Source organism: Nelumbo nucifera, chromosome 5, assembly GCF_055504915.1.
Source record: "Nelumbo nucifera cultivar China Antique chromosome 5, China Antique-T2T, whole genome shotgun sequence".
NCBI classification, from domain to species: domain Eukaryota; kingdom Viridiplantae; phylum Streptophyta; class Magnoliopsida; order Proteales; family Nelumbonaceae; genus Nelumbo; species Nelumbo nucifera.
The window spans coordinates 26,960,035-26,973,737 of NC_142653.1; the positions used below are offsets into that span (position 1 = coordinate 26,960,035).

The window sequence follows — 13,703 nt, forward strand, 5'->3', positions numbered from 1 at the left end:
TGAAAATAATCAATTTGCTCTGCTCACTTTGATACCTGTTCACATGGTATCAGAGCGGTAACAGATCCTGTTGTGTTCACCACCACTGTAAGTCTGTCCTGATCAGAGCGGTAATGGCTCTGGTTTCGATCCTGCTCAACGAAGAAAATTACTTGTGGTGGCAATGAGCTATGAGAATCGCCCTCTGAGCAAAAAATAAAATCTGCTTCATCGACGGATCATTACCCCGACCGGTGATGGCTTCAACAGAAGAGAATCTCTGGTTAAAATGCAACGCCATGGTTGCATTTTGGATATATAATTCACTGCCAAAAGATATATATGGCAGTGTAGCTTTTGTTGAATCGGCCTTTGAAATATAGAAGGACAAAGGAGCTTGAAGATCAATTTTCTCAAGGTGATATACCTCACATCCACCAACTCAAGAAAGATCTGGAGAACTAATTACAATGGCTTACTTCACAAAATTAAAGACCCTGTAGGACAAATTGGCGGCAGTGACCCAGCTACCTGAATGCACATGTGGCATGAAATTCTTCATTGAAGAACGAGTACATCAGTTCTTGATGGGGCTTAATGAATCTTACAACACAGTAAGGTAAAACATCCTGAGTCATGAGCCATTGTCGTTGATCAACAAAGTCTATGCCTTGATCCTTCAAGAAGAACGACATTAGTCGATATCTTCCCTTCGAGGTCCAACCTCACTTGAAGCAACAGTGCTAAACGTGTCTTCACGACAAAACCAGCGCAATGCCACCACAACTAACCAGAAATCATGATCAAAGTATTGTTGTGACCATTGCAAATGTAATGGACACATGAAAGACAAATGCTATGAATTGGTGGGTTACCCACCCAACTGGGACAAGTCACGTTCAAATTGTTGCCAAGAGAAAATTCCAATGAATACAGATAGTTCAAGCTCAAATGCAGCAACAGATTCTTGTGAAAACGACACTAATTCTCCAATCCCTGGACTCTCTCTCCAGCAGTATGCCCAACTGATGTCCCTCTTAAACAAAGACTCCTCTGAGACTATTGCAGCAAATGTTTCTATTAAGACTGCAATGAACTCAATCCCCACCGGGATAATTGATAGTGGTGCCTCAGACCACATGATTTCTTCACTCTCATTTTATGATGATGTTGCTCTTCTTGACAAGCCAAAACCTATACACTTGCCAAATGGCAGCACCATTTTTGCTACCCACAAAGGTTCCATTTTTGCATATGATCATTTACGGGTTTTTGGGTGTCTATGTTATGCTCAGATAAGGCCCCCACCATCTAACAAATTTTCCAGTCAAGCAGTCTGTTGTGTATTTGTAGGATATCCTTTTGGTCAAAAAGGATACTGTTTGTACGACATCCACACTCGCTACATATTCACAGCCCGAGACATCACTTTTTATGAGTTTGAATTCCCCTACCAACCCTCCTCCACATCTACCTCAGAACCAGTCCCTTCACCTATCTTTCCACCACCACCAACACTTATACTTGATGATAACATTGTTGACACAAACCCAACACAGCCACACATACTACCTCCATCTCCTATTCAACTTGAGGTTGTCCATACCCAACACATTGAGAACACAAGAACCTGTCCGACCATTAAAACTCCAGCTCGACTTCATGACTATGTTTATGACCTACCACCCTTCCTGCACTCCTCTAGTACTCATGCTGCCACCTCCTTATCTGATTTTGAACCCATGACATATGCCCAAGCTGGCAAAGACCCACGATGGTGTTAGGTCATGGCTGATGAATCGTTGCATTGGAAAGAAATTACACTTGGACAATTGTTGATTTCCCTCTCGGTAAAAGAGCCATTGGCTCCAAATGGGTGTACAAGATCAAACGGAAAGCCGATGGCTCCATTGAACGGTTTAAAGCCCGTCTAGTAGCCAAAGGCTACACACAAATTAAAGGATTGAACTACCATGATACCTTTGCTCTAGTAGCAAAATTGGTTGCCTTCTTGCCGTTGTTGCCGTAAAAAATTGGGAACTCCACCAATTTGATGTCAGCAATGCTTTCTTGCATGGAGAGCTTCATGAGGAAGTGTATATGATGATTCCTCCAGGTTTTGCTTCCAATGGTGATCATCGTGTTTGTAAGTTGTAAAAATCACTATATGGCCTCAAGCAAGCTTCTTGCATGTGGTTTCAAAAATTTACAGAGGCCCTTCTCACCATGGAATTCTATCAATCTTCTGCTGATTACTCTCTTTTTACATGGTCCTCTGGAAATTCTTTTGTTGCTGCCCTAATCTATGGCAACGACTCGACTCATATTATTCCATTGAAGAAATATATCGATGATCAATTTTGCATTAAAGATCTTGGGCCTCCCAAATACTTCTTGGGCCTTGAAGTAACCCACTCATCAAATGGCATATTTTTGGGTCAACAAAAGTACATCAATGACATCCTTACAGATACTTGGATGCTGAAAGCTAAATTACTGTAGCCGAAGTAACAGAAAAGAGAAGAAGAAGAAGAAGAGATGCAGGAATGTCGAACTCACCTGCTCAGTCGACAGTACTATTATTTATATTATGGTGTAGTACAATGATACAAGAAGTTACTAGAATGCCCCTGATTAGTGATGGGACACCCAGACAACTTAAAACATTAAACATTAGGCCCATTAACAAAGGCCCAGTACAGGACAACTTAAACTTAAGTATAGGCTAATAAGAACTCTTATCAGCCGAATACTCATACATACAAAGACTTCAATCCAACACTCCCCCTCAAGCTAAGCATGGATATCAATCATGTTTAGCTTGCCAAGCATGTCCCTAAACTTTGCTGCTGCCAGCCCTTTAGTCAGTACATCCGCAATTTGTATCTCAGATGGAGTATAAGGCACACAGAGTTCACCCGAGACAATTCTTTCTCTAACAAAGTGCCGATCAATCTCAATATGTTTTGTCCTGTCATGCTGCACGGGATTGTTGGCAATGTTGATGGCAGCTTTATTGTCACAATACAGCCTGAGAGGACCTTCAGCCTTAATGCCAAGTTCATTAAGAAGAGTTCTGAGCCATAAGAGTTCAACAACCCCATGGGCCATAGCTCGATACTCTGCTTCTGCACTTGATCTAGCCACTACATTCTGCTTCTTACTGCGCCATGTGACCAGGTTTCCTCCCACAAATGTACAGTAACCCGAGGTTGACTTTCTGTCTCCAACAGACCCAGCCCAATCTGCATCAGTGTAGGCTTCAATTTCAATTCTATTGTTTTTCCTGAAGAGAATTCCCTTCCCTGGGCAAGTCTTCAAGTACCTGAGAATCCTTTCAACTGCTTTCATATGAGGAATCTTTGGAGAGTGCATGAATTGACTGACAACATGCACAGCATAAGCAATATCTGGCCGAGTGAGGCATAAGTATATCAGCTTCCCTACCAATTTTTGGTATCTCTCTTTATCATAGTAGTCCTCCCCTACTGATTCCTGCAGGCCATGGTTCTGTTCCATTGGAGTATCTGCTGGCCTGCACCCCATCATGCCTGTTTCCTCTAGGAGGTCAAGAACATACTTCCGCTGACATATGTAGATTCCCTCTCTTGACCTGGCAACTTCAATCCCAAGAAAATATCTCAAATGACCCAAGTCTTTGATCTCAAATTTAGAAGCTAGAAACTCCTTTAGTCTTTTTATCTCTTCCAAGTCATTCCCGGTAATTACCATATCATCCACATAAACAATGAGTGCAGTAAGTTTGCTATCCTGTCTCCTTATGAACAAGGTATGGTCTGCACCACTCTGAGTGTACCCCACTTTCTTCATGGCCCCACAGAGCCTCTCAAACCATGCACGGGGAGATTGCTTCAACCCATATAATGCTTTCCTCAGTTTGCACACCTTTCTACTAAAGTCATAGCCTGGTGGAGGTTCCATAAATACCTCTTCATGAAGGTCACCATTTAAGAAGGCATTCTTCACATCCAGCTGATGAAGTTCCCATGAAAAATTTGCTGCTAGTGACAATAGAACCCGAATTGTGTTGAGCTTTGCTACTGGGGCAAAGGTTTCTTTGTAGTCAATCCCTTCTTTCTGAGTAAACCCCTTTGCCACAAGTCTGGCCTTGTACCTTTCAATGGACCCGTCCTCCCTGTGCTTTACAGTAAACACCCACTTGCACCCAACAGTGGTCTTCCCCTCTGGTAGATCCACTAATTCCCAAGTTCTTGCTTTCATTAGGGCTTTCATCTCTTCATTCATAGCTTCTTTCCACCTTGGATCAGACACGGCCTCTGAGTACCTAGAAGGAACACGCACAGAGGAAAGAGCAGACACAAAGGAGTGATAGGCAGGAGATAAATGTGAGTAAGAAACAAAATCAGCAATGGGGTGCCGGGTGGTGCAAGAGCGGATAGGCTTAGGGAGAGCAATAGGAAGATCCAAATCAGAAGTATGAGAGTTGAAATTACCTTGGATTGTAGAGACAGATTGATCCGAGTCCAACTGGTTGCTGTCATGAGGTTGAGGACCCCTTTTTCTTCTGTTGTATGTAAGTATCTCTTTTTGTTGCCTACTGGAGCCTTCAAGAACATCTGCAGCATCAGGAGAGGTAATCGGCACAGTGGGAGCCTCAATGGGTTGACCCAGAATGTCACAACAAGGAGTAGGAGGAGAGGATGGAAGACCCGAGGCAGATAGGGGAACAAAAAAGGAGGGAGAATGAGAATCCTCTTCCATCCCACTAGTCTCCCCCTGAAGAGGATTCTGAGAAGACTGAAAATAGGGTTGAGACTCAAAGAACACCACATCTCTGGTGACATACTTTCTCTTGGAGAAAGGGTCATAACACTTGTAACCCTTTTGTGTAGGAGAGTACCCCAAGAATATTCCCTTTGTAGCCTTAGGATCTAGCTTAGTCTTCTTTGGATCCTTCACATGTATGAAACATATACCCGAGGAGGAAGGGGAAAGTCTGGAAGAGTGGGACACAAAACAGAGAAAGGGGTTTTCATACCCAACACCTTAGATGGCATCCGGTTTATCAGATATGATGCAGAAAGTACAGCTTGAGACCAGTATTGCTTGGGGACTTTGTGTTGGAATAGTAAGGCTCGAGCTGTCTCCAATAGATGTCTATTCTTGCGCTCAACAACTCCATTCTGCTGAGGAGTATAAGCACAGGATGACTGATGTAGTATGCCAGCATCTTCCAGGAATAAGTTCAAGGATTTTTCAAAGTATTCAGCAGCATTGTCTGACCTGAATTGCTTAATCTTCTTATTAAATTGTGTTTCAATCATCTTGCAAAATGCCATGGTTATCCGTGGTACTTCATCCCGTCCTTTTAACAGGTAGATCCATGTACAACGAGAGTAGTGGTCAATAAAACTGATAAAGTACCGGAAGCCATCAAAGGAAACAATGGGTGAAGGGCCCCAGACATCAGAATGAACCAAATCAAAAGGAGCACAAATTTCATTGCTGGAAATTGGATACACAGCTCTACATTGTTTTGACATTTGACATACTTCACAGGTTAGACTCTAATGAGGAGAAAGACACATGACCTAGCCTAGCATGCCAAAGATGCAGCTTAGCTATTGACTCCACACTTTCCGGATTACTAGCAGCAGATGCTTGTAAGGCTGAGCCGATGTCTGCATCAAGGTAGTAGAGGCCTCCACACTCATGACCGCACCCAATCGTTCTCCTTGTCAATCTGTCCTGGAAGACACAATGAGTAGGAAAAAAGGTTATACTACAGTTCAAATTTTTGGTAAGTTTTGAAACAGACGAGATTTGAGGTAAGACTGGGAACATGTAAAACTGATTTAAGAGAGAGGTCCTTGCTTAGGTCAACAATTCCCTTTCCAGAGATAGTGGAGAAAGACCCGTCAGCAACTCTCATCTTATCCTGACCAGACAACAAATGATATGAAGAGAATAGGGAAGACATATGTGTCATATGGTCAGTAGCACCGGAATCAATAACCCAAGAAGTAGAGTCAATAGGGCCAGTGGCACTGAAGGCAGAGGCTGTACCTGATCTAGCAAGAGATGTAGAAGCAAAAGAATTATTTCTTAGACGGGCTAATGCCCTACTAAGGATCTCAACCTCACTAGCAGTGAAGCCCAATGTACCAGTTCCAGAGGAATCAACAACCTGTCCCATAGGAGAAGAAGACACTGTTGGTGTATTTTGTGAGTTGTCATCATTGTTGCTGGCGACAAAATTCCCACTTGCCGCAGGCCTGTTATCTCTAGAAGAAACATCTCTGGGTATTGAAGACATCTTGACTGCAGCCACTGTGTAGGTGACACTGATTAAGACTAGCCGAAGCAGTTCTGAAGGTTCTGAACCAGTTCTGGAGCAGATCTGATTAGCTGAAATGATCACAGCAGGTTCTGACAGCACTCGACACAGTTTCAGACTTGCCGAGACTGTCACAGTTCTGAAACAGTTCAGTTACAACAGCAAGCAAGGAGTTCTGGGCTGGTAACCGACCTAAAGCTAAGGGTTCTCAACTATTGTGCTATGCAGACTCCACTTGAACTTTGAGTACTGCAACTGTAAAGAGAGTGCCCTTCCTTGCGGCCAATACTAGGACTGCTGACATCAGTCCTCAACTAGGGTTCACAGTGCTGAACAATCTGGAGCTGGCAGCTCCCTAGGTAATCTCATAGCAGTGGTGAGGGGTTTCGGACTGATAACCACCCTGAACTTGGAGCTGTTTGCCACATTGCTATGATGGTAGAAGTGTTCACAGTGCTGGTAGAACACTAGATAGACTTCACTTGGGCTGAACCAAAAAACTGCAACAGTTCGGGTACAGTAGTGAGTGAACAGTTCGAGGCTGCAACAGTAGCAAGTGAACAGTGGCTCTGTAGAAGAAGCTAAGTCTGTGCGAGTCTTGCTGGAGCACCGAAGCTGTAACTGTAGAAGTAGCTAAGCCCCTTTTGGCTAGTGCTAGGACTGCTGAAATCAGTCCTCAACTAGGTCTGTCCTACACAGACCTCTCTTAGTAGCCAAATAGCTACTATTTGCTGGAAATAACCTAGTAGGACATCTACTTCTGGGTCTTACTTCCCTTGAGTCCTACAACCAAGAGAAACCCTAGGTTCGAACTTGCTTTACTCTCTTACACCCCTAGGTCTTCACTACAGCAACCCAGAAAAGGAAGAGAGAAGATGAAAAGACAACAAGAGAAGAGAGTGTGTGCCGGCTGAAACCAGGAAGAAGCTAATGCTCTGATACCATGAAAGCTAAATTACTGTAGCCGAAGTAACAGAAAAGAGAAGAAGAAGAAGAAGAGATGCAGGAATGTCGAACTCACCTGCTCAGTCGACAGTACTATTATTTATATTATGGTGTAGTACAATGATACAGGAAGTTACTAGAATGCCCCTGATTAGTGATGGGACACCCAGACAACTTAAAACATTAAACATTAGGCCCATTAACAAAGGCCCAGTACAGGACAACTTAAACTTAAGTATAGGCTAATAAGAACTCTTATCAGCCGAATACTCATACATACAAAGACTTCAATCCAACACAGGGCTGCAAGGCATCATCACCTACACCAATGGAGGCCCCATCAGCATTTCAATGATCCCAGCAGCCCATTGCTTGATGACTCAACTCAGTACAGACGGTTAGTGGGCCATTTAGTTTATCTCATAGTTACTCGGCCTAATATATCCTTTGCCGTCAACATCCTCAGCCAGCATGTACCACAACCACACAAAGAACATTTTGATGCAGCTCTGCGGGTAGTACGGTACCTCAAAGGCACACCTCTCCATGGAAATTTTCTCCCTTCCAATAGTGACCTCATTCTATGAGGATTCAGTGATTCAGATTGGGCCAGTTGTCCCATCACTTGCTGATCCACCACTGGCTATCTCACAATGTTGGGCTCTTCCCCACTATCTTGGAAGACAAAGAAACAACCAACCAACCGTATCCCACTCCTCTGCAGAAGCTGAGTATCGTGCCATGGCTAGCACTACAACAGAACTTGTGCGGCTTCAACGTCTCTTGACTGATTTGACCATCATTCTCTCGTCTCCACTCAACTACATTGTGATGGTAAAGCTGCCTTGCACATTGCTGCCAACCTGGTGTTTCATGAGCACACCAAACATATTGACATTGATTGCCACTTCATTAGGGAGCATATTCAAAATGGTTCACTCCAGACATTTCACCTCTCCAACAACTGTCAGCCAGCAGATCTTCTCACTAAGGCCTTGAGTTCAGACAAATTTCACCATCTTCTCTCCAAGTTGGGCATCTCAGTTCTCTATGCTCCAACTTGAAGGGGGGGGGGGGGTATTGGTGTATAACAAAGCGTTCTAGAATTCTTGAACTAATCAAGCATTCTAGAATTCTTGGACTGATTGTCCAGTTGGCCCACTTATCTTGCCACTTGTTCAGTCTGTTGAGACAGTTAGCAAGTATTTATAAATACTTGATTCATGAAGTGAAAATAATCAATTTGCTCTGCTCACTCCGATACCTGTTCACATTAGAAAACGTTTTTTTCCTTCAGAATTTAGATTTTCTTACTTTTAAAACACTAAAAAAATGTTATTCCCTGAATTTTTTCACTATATTTATTGAAAATTATAAGTTACGTGCTAGTATGATCCTTTAGTCCTTTGTTGGTTAAAAATTTTGCATGTAATATTGTTTTGCTTGACTATATGAATATATATTTTTTTTTGCAGGACAAAAATGAAGTACAACATCGAATATCTATCTTACTCTTTGTTGGTTTCACTTGTGGCATGGGAATGCTTTTCTTTACAAAGTTCTTTGGTTCATGGTTATTAACTAGTAAGAAGATGTGGGCTTTTTGATTATGTCTTCATGATGGAACACTGGATTTAAGTTATCTGAACTTCTTTTTCCCCCATAAAACTAAGCCAGATAGAGGAAAGGATACAAAGAGAATCTTGTTTCATGATTAATGTATATGTTTCTCTGTTGTTGGTTCAGCTTTTACTGGTCCAAAGAATTTGCACATAGTACCTGCTGCAAACACATATGTTCAGGTTTATTTACTATCATGTTAACTCTTTCAATAATGCAGACAATGTTTCTTTCTTTTCATGTGCTAATTACATTTTTTTTTCCTTTTGATAAGCCATGTTAACAAAGAGAAAACAAACCAACTTAAAAGAACAATCAAGCTTAAATAGTCAGCTAGGCTTCTACCATCTACGTTTTTTTTTTTTTGTTCTCAACTAATCCAGTCATTTCTTGATTAACGGCTCTTATTCTTTTGGTAGATTCGAGGTTTAGCATGGCCTGCACTTCTTGTTGGATGGGTTGCTCAAAGTGCAAGGTATGGATGTCAGGTTATTTTCTTATTATCATGTGGTAACTATTTTCCATGTTGGTATCTCCCCACATCATTTTGTTTTGGTATGAATGCATGAATCTAGGTCCCTATTCCACCTAAAATCAAAACATTTTGTTGGGAGGCGATTTACTTGAAGATTAATAATTGTGGAGTTTTGTAAAAAAGAAGCCCTAGCAACTCATATAAAAAAAGAGGCCTAGCAGTTGTCTCTTGCCTTGCATTTGTCTCTTATGTGAATCAAGTAGTGAGAGTACCTCTCATTTTCTAATCTCTTGCCCTTACACTTCTAGCATTTGGGAGTATATCTTTAACTTTTGTGGTTATAGATTGAATCCTGTTGATTGCGTGAAGAGTCTTTGAAGACTCATTTTTGAAGCCTACAGAATGAAGAGGGAAGATACATGCTAGGGTGGCAGTATTATGGACAGTATGGGAAATGAGGTATGAGTGGATATTCAAGGAAGAATTCCACAATAAAGAGGCTGCAATGGAGAATTTAGTGAATAATATAAGAGGATGGTCTCACATGGCAGATTCCTCAACAAGAAGGATGGCTTACTATGCCTTCTGGATAACTCCACCCCCTATCACAAAATAAAACTGAATTTTGATGGAAGCAGTTTGGGAAATCTAGGGAATTCAGGCCTTGGTGGGATCTTTAGAGATTGTAATGGTACAATCTTGGCTTTGTATATAGGACCCATATACCAAGGAGACTCACTAAGGGCAGAGCTGTTTTCTGTCCATAAGAGGCTTAAGTTGGGCAAAGCCACTAAACTTTAGGCTATATTTGGTTTGAAAGAAAAGGCAGGGAAACCTGTACAAGGTTTGTTTGTACAGGTTTCCCTACCTTTTCTTTCAAACCAAACACAGCCTTACGGATGTCATTGAGGAAGGAGGTTCCTGAATAGCGAGCGAGACTGCAAGAGTGACAAGAAAACAACATGTCGGGAGGTATAGCTCGTGGATGTCTCACCGAGGAGCAAAAAGCCTGGCATAAGAATCATCCTCATGGTTTCGTTGCTAAGCCAGATGGTTCTGTTAATTTGATGGTGTGGCACTGTACAATCCCTGGTAAGCCTGGGACTGGCTGGGAGGGTGGCTACTTCCTGATTACACTCCATCTCAGTGAAGACTACCCTAGTAAACCACCGAAGTGCAAGTTCCCTCAAGGCTTCTTTCACCCCAATGTCTACCCCTCAGGAACTGTGTCTATCAATTCTCAATGAAGACAGTGGGTGGAGATCGGCTATCACAGTGAAGCAAATTCTTGTGGGCATACAGGATTTGCTGGACCAGCCAAATCCCGCAGATCCTGCACAAACAGATGGATATCAACTTTTCATTCAGGAACCAGCTGAGTATTAAGAGAAGGGTCTGACAGCAGGCGAAGCAATATCCACCTCTTGTCTAAGATGGATATAAACTTTTCATTCAGGAACCAGCTGAGTATTAAGAGAAGGGTCTGACAGCAGGCGAAGCAATGTCCACCTCTTGTCTAATGTTGCTGCTGACCTATGCTGGTAAAGATAATTGGTACATTTGTTGGTCTTTCTTATGTGTTTAAAGACTGCATGATATGTGTTTTTTTTGGGGTATGTGAAATGCTTATGATAGTGGACAAACTTTATTGACAATAGATAAACTTAACAGAATAAATGGGAAAAAGGATGCTTGATTGCTATTCATTTTAGTAGAGAGTTCTCATTGTCCTTGCAATGGTTATTATGGTTTGTTAACTCTCCTTTCACCTGATGGATCTGATGTATGTGGTCTGGCTGTGAAATAGTGTTATTATGGTTTGTGGCCTAAAAAAAGGAGGTTCCTGAATAATAGTAAGCTGCTTATTGAAGGCAATATTTCAATGGACTAGAAGAGGGGTATGGTGATATGGAGAATAACAAGAGCAGCAATCCTCTGGTCAGTTTGGGAAGAAAGAAATAACAGGATTTTCCAAGGGAGAGAAAAAAACAAAAGAATTTATAGAAGGCATTACCATCAAGGTCATTCACTGGCTGAAATCTCTAGATCTCTTCAAGGACTTCTCTTCAGACGACTTGATTAGAGGTTGGAGTACAGTAGCTGTTTCTTCATTTTCTTCTCCCTCTATGCATGAATCTTGCCCCCCTCCTTTACATTGTAGGGTGAAATTGAACTTTGATGGGAGCTCTGTAGGGAACCCAGGTCCTTCCAGAATTGGGGGTGTTTTTAGAGATGAGGAAGGAAGAGAGGTGGCCCTCTTTTTGGGCCCAATTGGGGTAGGAGATTCTCTAAGGGTAGGAGATTCTCTAAGGGCAGAAGTGCCAGCTTTACTCCAAGGCCTTAGATTAGCTACACAATGGGGACTGCAACAGCTGGTGATCGGCTGGTTGCAAACAGGAAGCCTGGGTACTTGGTCTTTCAGGCAGCACACGTAAGGGAAATTATGTCTTTATCTCAGGAGCTTGGGGTGCAGGCCAGGTGAACTAGAAGATCAGCAATCCTCTAAAAAATAAAATGTGAACAAAGAAGGGAGTGATCTTGCATCAATTGAAGTTGTTTCATCAAAATGTTTTCTTTTAGATATCTTCTCAAAAAGTTAATGGAAAATCTAGTAGTATGTTATATTTTCTCGGTATCTCTCAAATGTTAACCACACTTTATGTCATTGTGCATATTTGGAGATAAGATAGCAAGCTTGGAATCTTATTGTAGGGAATGGCTTATAGCAAAGCTATGTTACAGAGGTTGTTGTTCATTGGTTTGCAAGTGACATGGATGTAGAAAAGATGGAAGTCATGACTTACATAGGCAGCATTAGCACATTTCACACCCCTTTCCATCTTACTCCAGAAAAATTTAAATTCCCCATGCCATAATGTAATAGTAAAAGCAAAGTACAATACTGTAACTTTTTAATATAATAACATATTGCGTTCTTTTTCCTTTATGTCTTTCATGGTATTATTATTAAAGAAGATAATTGAATATTATATTATAATTTAAACCCTAAATTTACTTCCAGTGGGTGATTACCATAAAATTTTGTTAAGAAATTACAATTCATCACCCAAAACTCTCATAAAAAAAATAATTCATTGATTGGGTTTTGGGGGGTACACACTTGATCCCAATCCTAAAACAAATTTAGTCTAATTGATGTAGGTTCCAAAGGATCTCACATTAAAAGTTAAAGATGAATTGCTTGGACTTGAAATAGAAATTAGAGAGAAAGCATCCCATGTAAATCTACATGCATCCAGTATTTTGGGTGTTATAATGTGATCAATTGCCCTGATTTTGGTATCGTTTGAAAGTTCATCCAATTATCTCTCCAACAAGTCCAAGATCATGCAACTTGGACATGAATTGAGCAAGTTATGATCAACATGTGGACAGATGATGAATCTGTAATTAGTTTTTTTTTTCTTTTTTTTTTTGTGGCTTTGAGTTAGGGTGCTAATAGTTTTAAGATTTAGTGTTATAGGTTTTGGTTCAACAAGTTGCTTTGGAAATGTCGCTTACCAAAATATAGGACATATGTCGGAAATGTCGGAAATGTCGAGGGGAAATATTGTAAAAATTAGAGACATTGTGGAAATATTATGAAATATGTGGAAATATGCAAAGAGATTTTGTAAAATGATAAAAGAAGCATTAATACATATTTCTAGACTATTATCTTTTTCCCAACCATTATATAAAGCTAAGAAACTAAGATCAATAACAAATTAGTAAATGACGATTTACTGATTTATTATGCATTTTGATGTTATTACAAGGTTATCTGATATTTTCTTTTCTTATTTTTAATTCTGATTTATTATAAATTCTAATATATTTATTTCACACTAGTAAATAGAAATACTTTTATTCTGATTTTTTAAATATTAAAGTTATAATACATTATATTTTATTATAAATTTAATAAACTGATTCTCCTTTTTGTAGTATTAAGGTTATGATAAATTCTGATTTCTTATAAAATTTAATGAATTTATTATGATTTTTAATACTAAATTTATAACAAATTATGATTTAGCATAAAATTTATTAAATTTATTCTGATTTTTTATACTAAATGTAGAATATGGTTTATTATAAAATTTAATAAACATTTTCTGATTTTAATAAATATTTTAAAAAATACTAACTAGTTAATATTTTATTACTTGAAAAATATTTTATGTTTTATATTATAAAGTAATTAATTTATTCTTTTGTTTTTATATTTTGTTAATTCTTTTTATAAATATTTTATTTGAAATATTAAATAGAAATTATTAATGGAATAATCTATATTAATATACTGTATTATATTAATATAATATACTAATATATTATATTTTTAATGTACATTAGTTGACA

At 39.9% G+C, this 13,703-nt stretch overlaps 1 protein-coding gene and 1 pseudogene across 1 annotated transcript in view; both read left to right on the top strand.

Annotated features, from left to right (window-relative positions):
- The window catches only part of LOC104607537 (protein DETOXIFICATION 46, chloroplastic), a 28,575-nt gene that overhangs the window by 2,164 nt on the left and 12,708 nt on the right, over positions 1-13,703 (top strand). The window contains exons 3-5 of the mRNA XM_010273199.3: positions 8,719-8,827; positions 8,990-9,045; positions 9,283-9,338. Of these exons, the coding sequence (XP_010271501.1) occupies positions 8,719-8,827; positions 8,990-9,045; positions 9,283-9,338 (221 nt within the window). The remainder of the gene's footprint in view (positions 1-8,718; positions 8,828-8,989; positions 9,046-9,282; positions 9,339-13,703) is intronic.
- Positions 10,161-10,852, top strand: LOC104607536 (SUMO-conjugating enzyme SCE1 pseudogene; annotated as a pseudogene).